Source organism: Rhinoraja longicauda, chromosome 4 (assembly GCF_053455715.1).
Source record: "Rhinoraja longicauda isolate Sanriku21f chromosome 4, sRhiLon1.1, whole genome shotgun sequence".
In the NCBI taxonomy this organism is placed as follows: domain Eukaryota; kingdom Metazoa; phylum Chordata; class Chondrichthyes; order Rajiformes; family Arhynchobatidae; genus Rhinoraja; species Rhinoraja longicauda.
In genome coordinates this window covers 27,866,161-27,886,253 of record NC_135956.1, presented here as the reverse complement: position 1 = coordinate 27,886,253, position 20,093 = coordinate 27,866,161, and the positions used below count along the sequence as shown (strand labels likewise).

General features: G+C 39.8%; 2 protein-coding genes across 4 annotated transcripts in view; one reads left to right on the top strand and one right to left on the bottom strand.

The window, feature by feature from the left end:
* Positions 1-1,472, top strand: part of LOC144593004 (kinesin-like protein KIF20A) — a 35,355-nt gene extending 33,883 nt beyond the window's left edge. The window contains exon 20 of the mRNA XM_078398418.1: positions 1,179-1,472. Coding sequence (XP_078254544.1) covers positions 1,179-1,472 — 294 coding nt within the window. The remainder of the gene's footprint in view (positions 1-1,178) is intronic.
* A 7,872-nt stretch (positions 1,473-9,344) lies between these two features.
* lyn (LYN proto-oncogene, Src family tyrosine kinase) overlaps positions 9,345-20,093 on the bottom strand; it is a 76,104-nt gene continuing 65,355 nt past the window's right edge. For all 3 annotated transcript variants that reach the window (XM_078397401.1, XM_078397404.1, XM_078397402.1), the window contains exons 11-13: positions 18,194-18,347; positions 16,349-16,480; positions 9,345-11,475 (exon numbers count right to left, since the gene is read on the bottom strand). In XM_078397401.1, the coding sequence (XP_078253527.1) occupies positions 11,273-11,475; positions 16,349-16,480; positions 18,194-18,347 (489 nt within the window). In that variant the 3' untranslated portion in view covers positions 9,345-11,272. The remainder of the gene's footprint in view (positions 11,476-16,348; positions 16,481-18,193; positions 18,348-20,093) is intronic.

The window sequence follows — 20,093 nt, the reverse complement described above, 5'->3', positions numbered from 1 at the left end:
TCGTGGGGAATGGACTGCTGAAGGGTTATGAAAGCAGATTCCATCACAATAATTGAAAGAGAATTGGTTAAAATATGCAGAGGGTAAAACAAAATCTGTTGTAGGTGTAGTGGAACTAACTGCTAGGTTCTGAAAAATCACAGGCATGTTGGAGCAAAGATCTGATTTTTAAGCCTTTTTTCTATATTGACAGATTAAACATTGTGTACATTCGGCAGTTTATTTAACTTAATCAGATACATGTGCATAACATGATAATCCCCTAGTGAGAATAAGCTGTTAAAAATTACCAGTAATCAGAGGCTGGACTGTTGATCTTGCTATGGCAATGGGGAAAATTGTTCAAATGTTTTTTAAATCTTGTTATTTTAAAAGCCTTGGATCAATAACTGTATCCATGATATACAAAAGGCTCATCTGGTTTTTAAAAAGTGCTGTTCTTCCTTGGTTTGGCCTGCGTCTCTCCAGCATTGATTCCTACGTGCCCTCTGCAATGGCCTGCCATGCCAAACGGTTCAGGGAGTAAATGGGGACACACGGCAGCTGCCAAAACCAATATCCTGTGAATAAATAATGAAAATAACTCTGTGCAAAAGTAAATATAATTAATGTTTTAAAAATTAAGTACAGTATGAGGGATACAGCATTTGTGAATTCAACAGCCAAGACCATGTAATGATATTTTCAGTGTGTCAATGGTCAGGGCAATATAAAGTACATTTCATTTTGTTGTAGTGCAATTCCAGTAACATTCCCTTTGTTGTTCAGTAACTTCAACTCTGGCCATTTGGATAGTGCACCTGATTGGTAAATTGTACAGCCTCTGGATGTAACATAATTGGACCACTCAGTCGACATCTGTTAACTTCAGGAATTGTGTACTTAATTGTGGATTTAACAACACCAAATTTGTTGAGGTGCCACAGTTAATAATCCCGATTAAATTGTATGCTTTTCTAAAGTATTTTGACTGTATTTGTATATTTCAACCGTGTTTGAAATATCATGTATCATCCAAATAGTTTAAAGGATATTTTTTTTGAAATAGATCTGATTAACAGGCTGAGAAATTGCATATAAAAGGGGCTATTCTGCATCATTCTAGAATTGTACCAGTACCTTAAAATTTTCATGGAAATGTTTCTGGATATTACTTATTTTCTATGTTATCTTTTAAGGAAAAAGTGCTCAAAGATGTTAACAAAGAACATGATGACAAAATCAGTCATCTGCAAAATATGGTTTCAAATCTCCAGCACGAGCTTGCACTCTCCACAAAGCTATCAAATGCTGAAAAACCACTGCAAATGAAAAAAAAGCTGTTTTCAAATTTAACTGGATCCAAACTAGCCATTGGCTCTCCTTCAAAACCCAGTTTGTTTAAATCCAGGGATCTAGCTCCTCGACTCAAAGCTAAAATGAATGCAGTGTCTGGCAAACTGCCATCTCTACCAAGTCATGCTAATAAATAATTCAATGTTAATTTGTGTTCTGTTTAATTATACGTCCTTTTAATATGTAATCTTATTTGAAACATAAGCAAATAAAACTTGAACTTTTATTAAATGACAGCCTCCAGCTTTTACTATTTTATAACGTTTCTTAATACTGAAGAATGCCATGTGAATAGGAAGGCCTCGAGGTCATGTGAGGACAGAAGCAGCAGTTATTAAACAAAAAGGAATTAAAAGTGATCTATAAAGAACAATAAAAATTTACCTATTGAATGCTTAAAGATTGAATGAATATTAGTCTTTACTTTACCTAAGAGATAAAATGCGGAAACAAGCCCTTCGGCCCACCAAGTCTGCGCCAACCAGTGATCACCTTGTACTCTAGCACTAACCTACACACACACGGAACAATTTACAATTTTACCAAAGCCAATTAATGTACAAACCTGTACGTCTTTGGAGTGTGGGACGAAGCCAGAGCACCCGAAGGAAACCCACGCAGTCGCAGGGAGAACATACAAACCCCGGACAGAGGCAGCCGTAGTCAGGATTCAACCCAGTTCTCTGGTGCTGTAAGGCAGCAACTCTACTGCTATGCCACTGTGCTGCCCACATGTACATTATGTGTATGTACTCTTGAGCAAAATGTCAACCTTTTTGGGAGGAAAATGAGATTAGATCAGTGAGTAGAAAAACCTCATTTTGCTTGGGCATCTTACAACCCAGTGGTATAAATATTGATTTCTCTAACTTCAAGTAATCCTTGCAGCCCCTCTCTCTCTCCATCCCTCCCCCACACTAGTCAAAGTTGTCTTGTTGCGTCTCATTGTCTGTAACTCGTTTTCAATGGCCTGTTTGCTTTGGCATCGTTGCTTTTTACATATATTTAATTCATTGTTTTGTATCTCTCTATATCAGTCTACATCCTCGTTTCTCTTTCCCCGACTCTCAGTCTGAAGAAGGGTATCGACCTGAAATGTCACCAATTTCTTTTCTCCAAAGATACTGTCTGACCCATTGAGTGACTCCAGTTTTTGTGTCTATCTTTGGTTTAAACCTGCATCTGCAGTTCTGTCCTACATCATGCACGAACATGCAGTTTCTGGCTTACTCATGCCAAAGAACTTGCAAATATGTGGAAATCTCCAATAGACTTGACGTGTATGAAAACTTTTTTCTATGCTCTGATCCTGGTGAACTTGCTCTTGGTGTACACTAGCAGTAACAAGTAAACAGTAATCAAAAGAAAAGCAGCAGTTGCTGGAAATCTGAAGTAAAACCAAAAAAACACTCAGACGGGGAACTTGTTGAGGAAAAACCCTAAATGGTTAGGTAGTATCTATGGAAAGAGAAGCAGTTAACATTTTGTGTCTGGGACTTGCTAAGGTTTTCCAATATGTTCTGTTTTTACCAGATATTCCAGTGACTGCAGTTTTTTTTCTTTTCCCATTGCGTTCAGTTTTGGGATACAACATGGGAAATAGGCCCCTCAGCCCACAGAGTCCACACCGATCATTAGAGGTCATGTTCACACTAGTGATAGAACATAAATCCATACAGCACAGGAATAGGCCCATTGGCCCACAATGTCTGTGCTGAACATGATGCCAAGTCCAACCTTATTTGCTTGCTCATAATTAATTCCCCTACATATCCATGTGCCTATTTAAAAGTCTCTTGCACGTGGTGATTGTAGTTGCTTCCACCCCCACCCAGGCAGCACATTCCAGGCCCCTCTGTGTAGTTAAAAAAAAAAACAACAACCTTTCTCTGCACATTTCCTTTAAACTTTGCCCCTCTCAGCTTGGAACCATGCCCTCTAGTATTTGATAGTTCCATCCTGGGGAATAGGTTGTGACTGTCTCCCTTATGACTGCCTCTCATAATTTTATATACTTCCCTCGGCATCTCTGGCCTTCCAGAGAAAAAAACCCCAATCCAATCTGTCCAACCTCTCCCTGTAACTAATACCCCCTAAACCAGGCATAATTCTGATAAAATTCTGCCATTCCTCTGCCTGTTTCTGTAGCTGATCTATAATTGCAGTTCAATCCTAGCCCACTTTGCATGCAGTCCCTTCACTAGGGGCAATTTACACAGGCCAATTAACCTACAAATCTGCATATCCTTGGGATGTGGAAGGAAACCCAAACAGTCACAGGGAGAACATGCAAACACCATGCAGATGGTTCCTGAGGTCAGGATTAAACCAAGGTCTCTGCCAGCTGGTGCCACTATGCTTCCCATTCATTGCCGCTTCCCTTCCAGAGGCCCAAACTTGAAGTTCACTTTTGCTCTCCGGTAGGATTTTGCCAGTCCCTTTTGATTTCTTCACTCTCAGTAATTACTTTTCCCATCATAATCTTTGATCATTAGTAACTTGTTTCCCTTTTTCAGTGTTGATAAAGGGCCTTGGATCTGAAGCATTAACTATTTTCTTTCCACAGATGCTTCAACTACCTTCTCTGGCAACGTGTTCTATACTCCCACCACCCATTGAGTGAAAAGGTTGTCCCTTGGGTTCCTATTAATTTTTGCCCCTCTCACCTTAAACCTATGTCCTCTGGTCCCATATAAAAGACTGTGCATTTACCCTATCTGTTTTCCTCATGATTTTACACATCTCCATAAAATCATCCCTCAGCTACCTGCACTCCTAAGAATAAAGTCCTAGCTTGCCCATACTTTTCCTATAGCTGAAACCCTTGAGTCCTGGCAACACCCTTGTAAATCTTTTCTGCATTCATTTCAGCTTAATGACATCCTTCCCAATAGCAGGGTGACCAAAACTCAGTACTCAGTCTGAAGAAGGGTCTCGACTCAAGCTCAGTCTGAAGAAGGGTCTTGACCTGAAACGTCACCCATAGCTTCATCATGCTGATGTTTGGGGGAGCAATGTTGGGCAGCACTGAAGTGGGGAGGCTGTCAGATTTTTGAATAAACATTACAGAATTTAACGAAACATCTACGCATTTGATTTGAAGTTCGGAGCCCAGAGTTTAGAGCACGTTACTTGGCTGTTGAGAAGACCATTAGCAGAGGTGAGGGGTGCTCCACTTTGTTCTGCCTCATTCTCATTGATGTTCAGCAGGCTCGACTCTCATTAAGGCATGGGCCTTTTGGGTAAAACAGTAGCAGACTTTAACCCTTCACAAGTAAGGTACATTATATTTTTAAATCAAGTAAAATGTCGAGCTTTGTACGTTCATTGACATTGGTCATAGAATCATTCAGCACGGTAACTGGCCCTTCAGCCTAACTCATCCAAGCGGGTCAAAATGTCCCATCCTCGCTAGTCGCATTTGGTTCATATCCCTGTAAAACTTTCCTATCCATGTACCTGTCCAAAACTCTTTTCAATGTTGCCTCAGCTACCTCCTCTGGAAGCACATTCCATTGCTCGCCATAAATCCAGCACCTATTGTGAATATGCATCCTGTAGATAGAGATTCAACACTGAGATTCTGTCTCGCGCTGGCCTTCCAAGTATGTACACTCTACTCAGGCAGAGTAGGCTGCGGTGGCTGGGCCATGTCCACCGCATGGAGGATGGCCGTATTCCAAAATACATCTTCTATGGAGAGCTAACATCTGGGAGGAGAACCATTGGCTGCCCCCAGCTACGTTACAAGGATGTCTGGAAGAGGGATTTGAAGGCACTCGACATCGATGTGGAATCCTGGGAGAGCCTTGCAGCTGACCGTACGAGGTGGAGAGGTACCCTGAACCAACATCTGAAAATGGGGGAAGAGAAACTGATGAATGCAACAGCAGAAAAGCGGGCACGCAGAAAGGAACGCAGCAACTTCAACAAACCAGAGACCACACACAAATGTGACCTTTGTGACAGAGACTGTCACTCCTGCATTGGTCTCTTCAGCCACAAGCGACGCTGCTCTAGCCGAGGTGTAGAGCAAGCAGCCAACTAGGATGCATCACCCATGGTCAGCCATGACCGAGGGGGCCTAAGAAGAAGGTAGAGATCACACACAAACTCCTGGATACAGGAATAAGACTCCACAAAATACCCATTTCAGTTTTTTTGGATTTCCAATGAAATTCTATTTCCCAGAAAAAATCCCGAATGTCATGCCATTGAATTTCTTGGCCAAGCTGTTCCTTCTGGCTGCAATTTCAAGCTGGAGACCATCCCTCCACCAGAGGGCAGCAGTCTCTGCTGTGTGTTTTTCATGTGAGGAATGCCTGATATATTTGATGCTTCCCCACACACCACTAGGGGGTGCAATATTCACAGTTTCCTTCAAACAGCACTTTTAGAATTATAGGGCAAGATGCCATTGAATTTATTGTGGGAATTACAATTTGCTTTCTATTTTGCTTTTGTTTTGACAATTTAGTTTAATTTGGAGATGGCATGGAACCTACCCACCGAATCAATGCTGACCATCAATCAGCCCTTCGCACTATTATATGTTATCCCACTTTCTCACCACTCACTAAACGTTAGGGACAATTTCTTTACAGAGACTATTAACTATAAACCTTGGCATCTTTGTATGTGGGATAAAATCCCTCAGGAAAAATGTGCAAACTCCACGTAGACAACTCCCAACCACGCTCTGTGTAAAACAAAAACTTACATCGTACATTTTCTTTACATTTTTCCTCTCGCACTTTAAAACAATGCCCTCTACTATATGACATTTCCACCCTGGGAAAAAGAAAATTCTGACTTTCAACCTTATTTCTGGTTCTCATAATTTTATCTACTTCTATGTGTTGCCCCTCAGCCTCCAGAGAAAACAATCCATGTTTGTGCATCTCTCCTTATCGTTATTGCACTCCAGTCTTGGCAATATCCTGATGAATCTCTTTTGCACCCTCTCCAAAGCCCCCACATTCTTCCTATACTATTGCAACCAATACTGCTCACAATTCTTCAAATATGGCTTAATTGAAATTTGATAGAGCTGCAATATGACTGACTGACTTTTATAGTCAATGCCTCAACTGATGAAGGCAAGTAGGTCATATGCCTTCTTTATGACCCTGTGCATTTGACTATTCAAAAGGTGTAAATGTTTATATGAATAATTTTTTTAATCAGCTGCAGATAAAGCGCACAGAGTGCTGGAGGAATTTGGGATAGATTTGTTTCGTTGGGTCCTCATCATCATCTTTGCAACTTTAAGTCTTCTAATGAAATTGTGGTAGTTTGATTGTGGTGGTTTTTCTCTCTGGAAAGCATTAAAACAAGTCTGCCCTCTTTGCGAAGAATACTTGGTCAGGACAGAAATGGATCCAGTGTGCTTTCTTGCTCTGAACTTTATCTGATGCAATTGGTCCATCAGTACTGTCACAACATTTTCCTTAAGTCATTCATTTTCCTTAACCTGAAAATGTCACAGATTTGCACCCAAAATAAATTGTAATTGCGCAGAAAGGCTTTGGCAGCCAGAGGTGCCATATCGCCAGGGTGAATTGGAGGTCCAAGCTGGCATTTTAAGTGAAGCTCAGACATTGCTTTTCCCTCACAAATCATCTGTGTTTGAGCACATCCCATTTTAATAACATTTTTGATGGAAGTGTTTCATAAGGTCATAAGGAATAGGAATAGAATTAAGCCATTTGGCCCATCAAGTTTACTCCGCCATTCAATCGTGGCTGATCTATCTCTCCCTCCGAACGCCTTCTCCCCATAACCTCTGACACCTGTACTAATCAAGAATCTGCCTTTAAGCTATCCACTGACTTGGCCTCCACAGCCTACTGTGGCAAAGAATTCCACAGATTCACCATCCTCTGACAAAAGAAATGTCTTCTCATCTCCTTCCTAAAACAACGTCCTTTAATTCTGTGGCTATGACCTTTAGTCCGAGACTCTCCCACTAGTGGAAACATCCTCTCCACATCCACTCTATCCAAGCCTTTCACTATTCTGTACATTTCAATGAAGTCCCCATCATTCTTCTCAACTCCAGCGAGTATAGGCCTAGTGCTGATATACACTCATCATAGGTTAACCTACTCATTCCTGGGATCATTCTTGTAAACCTCCTCTGGACCTTCTCCAGAACCAGCACATCCTTTCTCTCATATGGTGCCCAAAATGGCTCACATTTTCATCTTTGCTCTTTGTTGAAATGTTGCATTGCATTGGTGAAGGAGTTCAGCTCTTTGTTGCTGGTTCCTTTCCTGAGTCTATAATCCTTTAGATGGCTGAGGTATGAGAATTGAAGGTAATAGAGAACTTGAACTGAATGTAATGGAGAATTTGAGGCTCCTGGACCTGAACCATTGGAATTCTTGTGGCACACAGCAGATAAAGGAGTAAAATAGACTGGGGTTTTTTCTTTATCTTATGTTTCTGTGTCCATGAGCAGTTCTCTTCTGAGTAAAATGGTTGGAATCCCAAGTCTCACGACCACACAATTAGTTTAGTTTAGAGATACCGCGCAGAAACTGGCCCCTCAGCCCACCGAGTCTGCATTGACCAGTGATACCCGCACATTAACACTATCCTACACACACTAGGGACAACTTACACATTCACCGAGCCAATTAACCTACATACCTGTTCGTCTTGAGTGTGGGAGGAAACCAAAGATCTCAAAGAAAACCCCCGCGGTCACGGGGAGAACCTACAGACAGCACCCATAGTCAGGATCGAACCCGGGTCTCTGGCGCTGCAAGCACTGTAAGGTAGCAATCCCACCGCTGTGCCACCATGGCCACCGTAAATTGTTGTGTCAACCTTGTTTAGAAACATAGAAAATAGGTGCAGGAGTAGGCCATTCGGCCCTTCACTGCCATTCAATATGATCATGGCTGATCATCCAGCTCAGTAACCTGTACCTGCCTTCTCTCCATACCTCCTGATCCCTTTAGCCACAAGGGCCACATCTAACTCCCTTTTAAATATAGCCAATGAGCTGGCCTCAACTACCTTCTGTGGCAGAGAATTCTACAGACTCACCACTTATTATAATATGAATCTCAATTTCAGGTGCAAATCTTGATCTTTTCACGATGGCAACAGGGGAGATTGAAATTTGCATGCAAGTCAAATTCGCCAGCAATCTCAAACGTAATGGAGAGAAAAATATAGACAGCTTCACTGGAGAATTAACAGGCACCTGATCTTATTGACAATCTTTGCTTATGTTGATTAGATACAGAAGGGAAGCGATTATAAATTTGGACGAATGGCAATGGATTTAAATGTTTAGTCTCCAGGCAAATGATAAGACAACCCAGTACTTGCTTTCCTCTTTAACAGCTAATGTTGAAATAATGCATCATTCTTTCAGAACATGGTGAAACACTTTGTTGTGGAGCAATGCCCACTTTTAAAAGAATGCTTGCACATTGTAGCTTTTGGTTCTTTGTTCCACTTTAAGTATTTATTCGATTATCTTGAAACTATTCTGGAGATCAACTTCTGCTACCTGTTCAGGTGGAGTTCAGATCTCCAAATCCCGTTGTGAAAAATGGGTTTTCCAACTTTGCCACCGACAATTTTCAGACTGTTGCATTTGACTATTCTCCCACTCAAAAGGCAATGTGTTTTCTTCCGTCTCTACCACAACCTGCCATCTTGGATAACATCTTTGTTAACTCAGCCCCCATTTTCCCTTCTCAAAGCAAAACTCTGTAAATTTTCCAATCACACAACTGACACAAGCTTCACATCCCGAATAAACAATTGAACACCATTATTTATCCTATTTGAACAAGTGGAAACTTGCCCAACAAATTTTGCAAATATATAGAAGATAGAAACAAAGTGCTGGAGTAACTCAGGCAGCATCTCTGGAAAGAAGGGATAGGCGACGTTTCAGGTTGAAACCCTTCTATAGTCTTTTACCAGTAACAAGATATTTTGCCAGAAAATTATATTGAAAATATTTGGGCAACAGATGCCTTTATTCTATTCATTTCCATGTTACAAATTTATAATTTACTGGGGTTTTTTTTGCTCAAACAGTTCGGGCAAGGAAAAAAAAAAGCGACTATTGCACATTTACAAAATAAGATACACGGGTTAAGAGTTTCCATAAATGGCTTCTACCATACAAGATACATGTGTGATTGGTATTTCATTTCATCTGGAGTAAGAAAGGGAGCATTTTCTTTTTATATAAAAGCAGTAGCAGCTGGCACTATACTTCTGGAAATTCACAGGATTGAACAAATTGCACATTTGTTTCATGATTCATCTTACATCACACATATTTACATAATGAAGCACTCAACAGATTATTGAAATGATTCTTCGTCCAACTTGGCATTAAAATTTTACAATGTACTGCACAGATCTGAATAGATTAATTAGAAATGTTGAGCTGGTTTTTACATTCCAAGAAGTTATTTTTATTCTAAAGTTTACATATACTAACATTGATGAGAATGATTAGTAGCAGAGCCAGATGAAAGTGAATATTATAATTTTTTTTTTTTTAAAGTGATGAATTGGCATTTCACCATTTGTACTTATAATCAACGTGATTTCATTTCCCCTAAAAGTTATTAGGTTGTGGATTTAGTTGCTGTGTACATTGCTCATCACACAATTAAAAACATGATTTTCTTAAACGATTCCCTTCATAAATGTGTGGCATGTGGAAAAATAAGCATTTTCATTTCAATAAAACAAACTTTCGAAATCTCTTGTTGTTTAAAAAGTCACAACTCGGGTAAAACAACTGCTCATTTAGTCAGTATTACACATCAGTGTTAAGACACTGATTAAATTAAAGGCTTTGTGGAATATTACAAAACAAGTTGGGTAATTAAAAATAGTATTTTGATTTATATGGACACCCAAACGATAAATGAATAAAATTACAGACAATAACTCTTGGAACACTCCTGAAATATACCTGAATCTTCTGTCAAAATGGCTTGTCACTGCTAATAATTGATTAATTCTAGATACGATGTTAATGTGATCTCTATGAAAACATATCTATCATATCAGTTTTCTTTATTAAAGTATATTTATTAATTTCCTGAATTGGAAAGGCATCCCAACTGTACACCTTTGAGAAATGTGTGCCCCAGCTGAAGATGTGCAGCAACTGCTGTGAATAATGGACCATCAAGCATCCTGTGGCAGTGAAAAGTAGTCTTGTGCCACATTTGGCTGACATATTTCACTCATCTAGCTTTGGCTGAATTTGAGACAACTGCCGGACTTCACAGTATCTTCAAAATGTCACATAGGCATCATTTTGAGGGTTGTGTAGTGATTAGAGTCAAAGATCATTGCCCTAAAGTTTACCAGACCCTCATCCATGTCGAGCCATCTTGCAATGGAAAATTATTTACTACTATATTATTTTAATAAATGAACTGCAGAACATGTTGATGCATCTTGTGCTTCAATGCAGTGACCCAACGAGTAGTCGGCCTTCATACCACTTCAGATTGATTACTACACAGAAGGGATTGTGGAAGTGGGTGCTGTCTTGTTATCTAAGGAGTAAAAAAGGTATATACATAGTGCTATTTTCAATTTCAGGAAGTCCCTAAACCTTTTACTATCAACAAATTATTTTTGAAACATAGTCGCTATTGCAGTAACTACAGGAGTGAACTTGTGCACAACAAGTGCCCATGGAAGAACAATTTGGTAATAACCAGGTGGATGGATTTAGAGGCGAGGAACATTGGATAACGTCTCTGCTTTTCTCCAAAGTAATGCCATGGGATCATTGAAATTATCAATGTGGGTTCCTCACATGGAATCGTAATATAGAGATTTGATGGCCATCAAATGGAACACTGCCTCCCACAGATTAGGTTTGTCCTAGTCATTGAATCTGTCAATTTGATATTCCATTTAAAAAGTTCTTCTATGGCTGTTGCTGGTATTGCCCCTCTGTGGCAGTGTAAAAGTCTTCAAGCAGTCCTTTCAGGTATTCAAATGTTGGACGGTTTTCAGCATTGCTTTTCCAACAATCCTTCATGACATCGTAAAGCTCCTGGGGACATTCCTCAGGCCGTGGCATACGATAACCGCGCCCAATAGCATTTACAACTTCCGTGTTGGACATGCCTACGAGAGAGAAAAATAATTTTGCTTAGGCGGTGTTAGGTTTTAAGCAGATGACTACAATGAAAATAATTAAAATCCTTAATAAGCATTTGGCACACTCGCTGTGAACATTATAGCACAAAAGAGCCCGATTAGCAAACCTCACCCGCAACTGAGAGGAAAGTTGTAATGATAAATGCTCCAAATATCAATCAGGTCATGAGACTTCAGAAACTGGTCAACTTGTCTGCTAATAATTGACTAATTTTAGGTATGGCATTAATATGATCAATATAAAACATTCTCTATCATATCAGCATTTTTATTAAAGTATATTTATTAATTTTCTGAATTGGAAAGACAAGCCAACTGCACATGTTGTTCAGAAAAAAGAGGGAGTTTTATTTTCCAAGTTATACAGGTCCAGGTTCAGATAGTTCATAGACAAAAAATGTATGAATTAGTTGCATGTTTCACTGATGCCATCTCAGCTAATCTAAAATTTCCAATCGAAGAAAACCAGACAACTATAAACACCATTTAATACACTCTCACTCCATCTTATGTAGCAAATTAAGTAAATATGGATTTTTACCAGGAAACCAGGCAGTAGGTTAGGTCAGTTTGAAGCAGGAACTGTATGGCATGTCGTCCATGGTAAAGTCACATTTTAAGAATTTAAAACAATTAACTTGGTCACTGAATGGAACAATCTGCATGGTAACAACGTATTGGTTCATTCAGATCAAATGTCTGAGATCAAGAATTTTACTCAGGGTGATTGGAATACTTTGTCCCTGAAAGGTGGTGAAGGCCAGATCATTTGTTATATTTAAGGTGGAGATGCATGAATGTTTGAAAGATTGAGGAACGAAGGGTAATGGGGAACTTTCAGGTTATCTTAGATCAGCCATGATCCCATTGAATGGTAGGGCAGGCTTGAGGGTCCTGATAGTCTTCTCCTGCTTCTGTTTTCTTGTGCTTTTTTAAAACAATGTTGCCAGATCAAATCCAAGCTTTTGGCTCCTGTATCTCAAAGTTCAAATCTCTTCCCCAGCTACTCATGACAAGCTGAACCCAATATTTCCCAACCCAGCAGCCCTGTTCAGAAATAGAAACTCCACATCCAAACTATCGACTAAACAGTTTTATCTAAACTTTCCAACCCATTACTACCCCAACGACAACCCCTAATTTAGCCAGTCATTTCTTCACTTGCTGATCAAAGTCTTACACTATAGATACCGCAACTCTCAAAACTTTAGAGTTGATTTAGTTTATTGTCACGTGTACCGAGGTACAGTGAAAAACTATTGCTGACCATGTCAAACTTTTCTTTCGTCTGAATCATCACTGACCACTGTTGGAACAGTCTTCTCTAACACATCAAATTTACAATCCAGATCTTGATTTAATAAATGTCCTTGGATCTTCTCCTTGTTCTGCAGCTCCACCAGCCACTGGTTCCCTTCCTTATTCCAAATGTCAGCTTCTTTTCTGCAATCAGCTCATTCTCCAGAGGTGATCTTTGTTGGTCAAATTGTGGGATATCCTCGCATAACCCATGATTAGTTTAATTTATTATCACGTTTATTATTTCGTTGCATACTATCCAGTCAGCAGAAAGACAATACATGATTACAATCGAGCCATTTACAGCGTAGATACATGATAAGGGAATAACGTTTAGTGCAAGGTAAAGCCAGCAGACCGATCAAGGATAGTCCAAGGGTCACCATTGAGGTAGATAGTAGTTCAGGACTGCTCTCTGGTTGTGGTAGGGTAATTCAGTTGTCTGATAGCAGCTAGGAAGAAATGATTCCTGAATCCAGAGGTGTGTGTTTTCACACTTCTATAGCTTTTGCTTGATGGGAGAGTGATGGAAGAGGAACTGGCCAGGGTGCTAATGTCTTCTTTTCTTTCAAGAACTTACTGAAAACTTAAATTTTTGACTTTGCTTTTGGTTACCTCTCTTTACTCCACCTTCATTGGAATGGAGGGGTATAGATATAAGGAAGGATTTATAGGCTGGATTTATTTACACTGGAACGGAAGTGGTTCAGGTGTGTCCTTAGTGAGGTTTACAAACCGTAGAGAGGTTTACATAAGGGTAAATAGTTAGTTTAAGGTCAGATGAGAGAATCTTAGAGGAGAACAGAGGAGTAGGTTTTTCCAACACAAAGGATGATAGTTATCTGGAATGAATTACCAGAGGAGGTGGTGAAGGTAGACGCAATTCCAGCATTTAAAACACATTTGTATGGGTACTTAGATAGGAAAAATGCAGTGATACAGGCCTAATGCATGCAATTGGGATTAGCATATGTGGGCATCATGTTCTTCATGGACGAAGTGGGTCAACAGGTCTGGTTTCTCTGCTTTTCGCTGATTTTATGATTAATAAGATCACGGTTGATCCGAATTTAACCTAAACATCGCATTCCCTTCTACCCATAACCTTTTACAGCTTCCCTATGATGAATCTGTTTTAGCTCTGTTGTGAAAATATTCAAAGACTCTGTTTCCAATCAACTCTCTCTCCCCGTCCCCGCCACTCCATCTTTGAGGAATAGCATTACAAACACAACGCTCAGGAAAAAATGTAGCCACTTATTTTTTTAATCTCCCCTAAGAGGAAACATCTTTTCCACATCCAACCTGGCAGGACCCCCAGGATCATGTGTTTCAATAAAATCCCTTCTTATTTTTCTAAACATCAATGAATACAAGTCTAACTATTAGATCCTTGCCTTATCATGTCTTCATAAGTAACACACTCATTCTAGAGCACGTTACTTATGTAGAACTGTTTAGATTAGGTTTGAACTATTTAATGAATTCATGTAGATGCTCACCAAAGAATGCTTTTTCTATCCTTTCCTAAACCTTTCCTCAGCCAACCTGCCCAACCGATCAAGTACCTGCTGGAATTTTTACAACCATCTTTGCTATCTGCAACACCACCAACTTCAGTGTCATCTGCAAATTTACTAATCATATCCTGTACACTCATCCAAATCGTTGATATAAATGACAAGTGGCCATGGGCCCAGAACCAAACCCCGAGGCAGTGGTCACAGGCCTGCAGTCCAGATATCAACTTTCCACCATCACCCAGCATCCTTCATGAGGCCAATTTTCTATCCAGTCGACTAGCTCCCTTTGATCTCATGTGATTCAACCTTCCAGAGTATCCTACCTAGGAACTTTGTCAAATGCCTTGCTGAAATCCATACATATATATATATATATATATATATATATATATATATATATAACGTCTACAGCTCTGCCATCATTAACCATTTTGGTTACGTTTTCAAAAAATTCAGATGTGAGACACCCGATCTCCCACAAACAAAACTCTGCTGACTATCCCTAATCAGCCTTTGTTTATCAAAATGCAAGTAAATCTTACCCCTCGTAAAACCCTCTAGTAAGTTTCTGACCACAGATGTTAGAATCACTGGCCTAAAGTTCCCAGCCTTTAAAGTTGGTCTTGCCCCCATTTAGAATTTTAACTCATGAGCCCACCACTCTGTCATAAGTCTTCTTTCCAGTTTAAACATTGTCAGTCAATTATTATATGGTTGGCAAACACATAACTGAACAAAAAATTATTGTTGAAAAATAATTTCAGGGATGTGTAGGAAGGAACAGCAGATGCTGGTTTAAACTGAAGATAAACACAAAATGCTGGAACAACTCAGCGGGACAGGCAGCATCTCTGGAGAGAAGGAATGGATGATGTTTCGGGGTCGAGACCTCTCTTCAGAATCGGGTCGAGACCCCTCTTCAGAATCGGGTCTCGATTCGAAACATCACCCATTCCTTCTCTCCAGAGATGCTGCCTGACCCGCTGACTTACTCCAGCATTTTGTGTCTAACTTCTAGGAGGAGCTTTGTTAAAAACTATGAAAAGAGCAATGATTGTGGGATTGAAAGGTTTGCAATGGGTTTTGAATTTTCTAATTCATTTTCGATAAAATCTCCATATATCGAATAATGGATTAAAGGATCTTTTGTAGCATTAATTGAACAAATTTGTAATGTTTACAATCAAAGGTACTGTTGAGCAATCTTGGGTTCGATTCTGTATGTGCAGTGCTGTCTGGGGCACCACAACTCATCTCAGTTCCAAGGATCAGGAGCAAAGATGCATTCTTTGAAATTGCTAATAAAGGATAGAAAATAGGTGCAGGAGTAGGTCATTCGGCCCTTCGAGCCAGCACCGCCTTTCAATATGATCATGGCTGATCATCTAAAGTCTGTGTCCCGTTCCTGCTTTCTCCCCATATTTCTTGATACGTTAGCCCCAAGAGCGGCACGGTAGCGCAGCGGTAGAGTTGCTGCTTTACAGCGAATGCAGCGCCGGAGACTCAGGTTTGATCCTGACTACGGGTGCTGCACTGTAAGGAGTTTGTACGTTCTCCCCGTGACCTGCGTGGGTTTTCTCCGAGATCTTCGGTTTCCTCCCACACTCCAAAGACGTACAGGTATGTAGGTTAATTGGCTGGGTAAATGTAAAAATTGTCCCTAGTGGGTGTAGGATAGTGTTGATGTATGGGGATCGCTGGGCGGCACGGACTTGGTGGGCCGAAAAGGCCTGTTTCTGGCTGTATATATATGATATGATATATGATAACTCTCTCTTGAAAACATCTGTTGTTGGAAGTTTGCATATGTAAATGTTACATGTGAACAGCATGATGCACAGCTACAATGTTCTCTAGTCACAAGGCCGTTTCAGGGAACCATGTTGATGTACTGTGGGTCTGTGATATTGGAGCTAGAGTTGAAAAGGGAAGATAAAGTGGAAGGCAGAGAAGTTTTGGGAAAAAAACTTGAACTGGATCTGGTCTCACAACAGAAAATGATTAATAAATATTCTTACCTGGGTATGGAATTTTTCCATAAGTGACTATTTCATACAAAAGTACTCCAAATGACCACACATCTGATTTAATTGTGAATGATCCATAGCTTATAGCTTCAGGTGCAGTCCATTTAATTGGAAATTTAGCCCCTAAAACACAAAATATCACATTTATTATGTTGTAAGAACCTGTTCACCTGCCATAACTCAACTTCTTCTGCAGCAAATAAAATATTAAAGGATAATTATGGTGCATTCACAGTCACAAGGATGTAAATTATATTCAAATTAATTTGCAATAAGAGGACAAATGTATGTATTTTTTCCAAATATCCTCTTTGGAACATTTTCTCAGCTATAATTAGAGATATTTAAGACTTCTTTCATTCTTAAATCTTAGGCTGCAGGTATTGCTGACAAGACCGATAATTACTGGTAACTATCCTTCATGAGCTGATGAAGGTACTCCTCTAAATTATAAGGGAGTGATGGAAGAAATGATAATGCATTACAAGTTAAGACAGCATGCGGCATGGAAGGGAATTTTGAGATGCTGTTCCAATTCTACCATTAACCTATTTGTGGGCCGTAAGATTGAGATGCGATGCTGATAAAGCCATTGAATTTGGAGATGGTGGCACCTCTAGTGGAGGATGGTCCAGATACTGCAGTTGATGGATACCAATATAATTTAATACTTTCTCCTAAATGGTGTCAAGTTTGGACATTAGTTGAAGCTGCTATCATTTAAACAAGCAGAGTACATTTCAACATGCTCCCAAGTTGCACCTTGTGAATGGTGAATCAAAACATAGGGTTCAGTGTAGTTTATTATTGTCATGTAAACTATGATAATTTATTATAGTTTATTATTACTGAGGTACTGTGAAAAGCATTTTGTTGTGTGATATTCAGTCAAAGAAAAGTCAATCCATGATTACAATCAAACCGTGCACAGTCAGGATAATGGGTATAATATTTAGTGCAAGATAAAGTCTGAGTAAAGATAGGTCAAAGGTTTCCAATGACATTAATGGGAAGGTCAGGACCACACTCTAGCTGGTGAGAGGATGATTCATTTCCCTAATGGAAATCAAGAGTTTGATACCAATTGAAAGACAGGAGTTGGAATGTCATGTTGTAAAGGCCTTTTGTGAGACCCCACTTTGAGTATCGCACACAATTCTATCTGTAATTAAGCAGATAAAGGACTCTTGATGGTGTTACCAAACTGCTGGGCAAGAGTTCTTGAAAGAAACTGGATAGGTTGGGCCTTTTTTCCCCTGGAGTGTAGGAGGCTGAGGTGTGAACATCTAGAGGTATTGGAAAACATGAGGGGTGTACAGAACATGTGGTTACAGTCTTTTTCCTTAAAGCTCAAGGACATAGATAGGACAGGGGTAACCTTTCAAACAAAAGATGGTGGGCATAAGGAACAAGCTGCCATTGGAAGCTATAGAGGTGAGTATAACTACATTTTGTTAAAGGACATTTGTACAGGTAAGTAGCTAGAAAAGTTTAGAAGGATATGGGCCAAAAGAGGACAAATGTGACAAGGTCAGATGCACCTTGATCGGCGTGGACAAATTTGGGTGCGATGCCTGTTTCCATGCTGTGCAACTCTATGACTTTTTATGCAATTTCCAACAAAATTAGAGATGATCACCTTCAAGGAAAATTAGCCATAAATTCCTGAAGCACGACAAGAAAAACATCAGATGTATTTTCATTTATAATTTAGTAGACATATAACTTAATCTAGCTATGGCCCATTTATCATTAACTACTGTAATTCATTTACAGTTTAGTGGAATTAAACATTTATAAAAGATTAATTTTTCAGCTCAAGCTGTTGGAACGTACCTTCTTTTGCTGTGTACTCGTTATCTTCAATTATTCGAGCAAGGCCAAAATCAGCAATTTTGCACATCAGGCTGTCTGACACCAAAACATTAGCTGCTCTAAGATCTCGATGGATGTAATTTTTTCTTTCAATGTAGGCCATTCCCTCTGCAATCTACAACAGAGCAAAGTACATTTTAGAAGTTAGACTGATCGGGCAGCAGTTTCTACACAGATCTGATAATGCCATGTAAAATATTATTAAAATTGATAAGCAGTATTTTTTATTCTCTGTGCAAATCTCAGCGAACAGATTGAGGAAGAGGCAATAGATAAAATTGTTGATATATGATGGGAAATTGAGGATCAGATAACATTGCAGTGTGTTTCATACACTGTGCTGACCCTTGCCCTGTATTAAGGTGCACAATACCTGAGGATACACAAAACAGGGACTTCCCAATTGCCTTGTAGAAGGTATGTAAGAAGGAACTGCAGATGCTATTTAAATCAAAGATAGACACAAAAAGCTGGAGTAAATCAGCGGGACAGGCAGCATCTCTGGAGAGAAGGAATCAGTGACGTTTCGGGTCGTGACCCTTCTTTAGACTGAAGACCCTTCTTCAGACTGAAGAAGGGTCTCGACCCGAAACATTACCCATTCCTTCTCTCCAGAGATGCTGCCTGCCTGAGTTACTCCAGCTTTTTGTGTCTGCATTGTACAAGGAAAAGCTCTGAAAGGACTTTGTATCGGAGATCAAAGTTACATTTAAAGAATGAGGAACATTCAGCCCGCAGAAGGCCACCAGCATTCTCTTCAGTTCAATAAATCTCAACAAGTTATGCCAAAGCAATTAAAAGCAAATGTGGGAAACTACTGATGTACAAGAATGATTCTCTGCATAATTCAGGGACAGAATCAATTATTTGTGGATATTTCTAGTCAAGTCAAGTCAAATTTATTTGTCACATACACATACACGATGTGCAGTGAAATGAAAGTGGCAATGCCTGCGGATTGTGCACAAAAAAGAATTACAGTTACAGCATATAAATAAAGTTAATAAGTTACTATAGTGTAGACAAAAATTTAGTCTCTGGGGTTATAAAAGTTGACAGTCCTGATGGCCTGTGGGAAGAAACTCTGTCTCATCCTCTCCGTTTTCACAGCGTGACAGCGGAGGCGTTTGCCTGATCGTAGCATCTGGAACAGTCCGTTACTGGGGTGGCAGGGGTCCCTCATGATCTTGCTTGCTCTGGATCTGCACCTCCTGATGTATAGGTCCTGCAGGGGGACGAGTGTAGTTCCCATGGTGCGTTCTGCCGAACGCACTACTCTCTGCAGGGCCATCCTGTCCTGGGCAGAGCTGTTCCCAAACCAGACTGTAATGTTGCCGGACAGGATGCTCTCTACAGCCCCAGAGTAGAAGCAATGAAGGATCCTCAGAGACACTCTGAATTTCCTCAGTTGTCTAAGGTGGTAAAGGCGCTGCTTTGCCTTACCCACCAGTGCGGCAATGTAAGTAAGTAAAGAAAACTATTGAAGATCTAAACCAAAAACGGAAAAAACTTGAAAAACCCAAGCCTGTCAGTCAGTATCTGTGGAAAGAGAAACAGTCAAATGTTTCTGGTATTGCTCGTTTACTTCACATTATTGAATAAACCATTAATGAGGGCAACTGTATGGAAATTAAAGTTGCAAAGTGGATGGTTTTCTGCATAAAATATCGTGCAGTAAATTATATATTTCAGCTACTGTATATGGACTGGCAATTTCACGTTATCATAGTGAGGGAATATGGGAGATATGTTGTGAACCATGATTATAGACCAGCAGCAAATTTGCAAGGCAAGGCCACGCATAGATTTTATACCATGTCAAACATAAATGTGGGAATATAATGTTGATTGAATGGTCCAA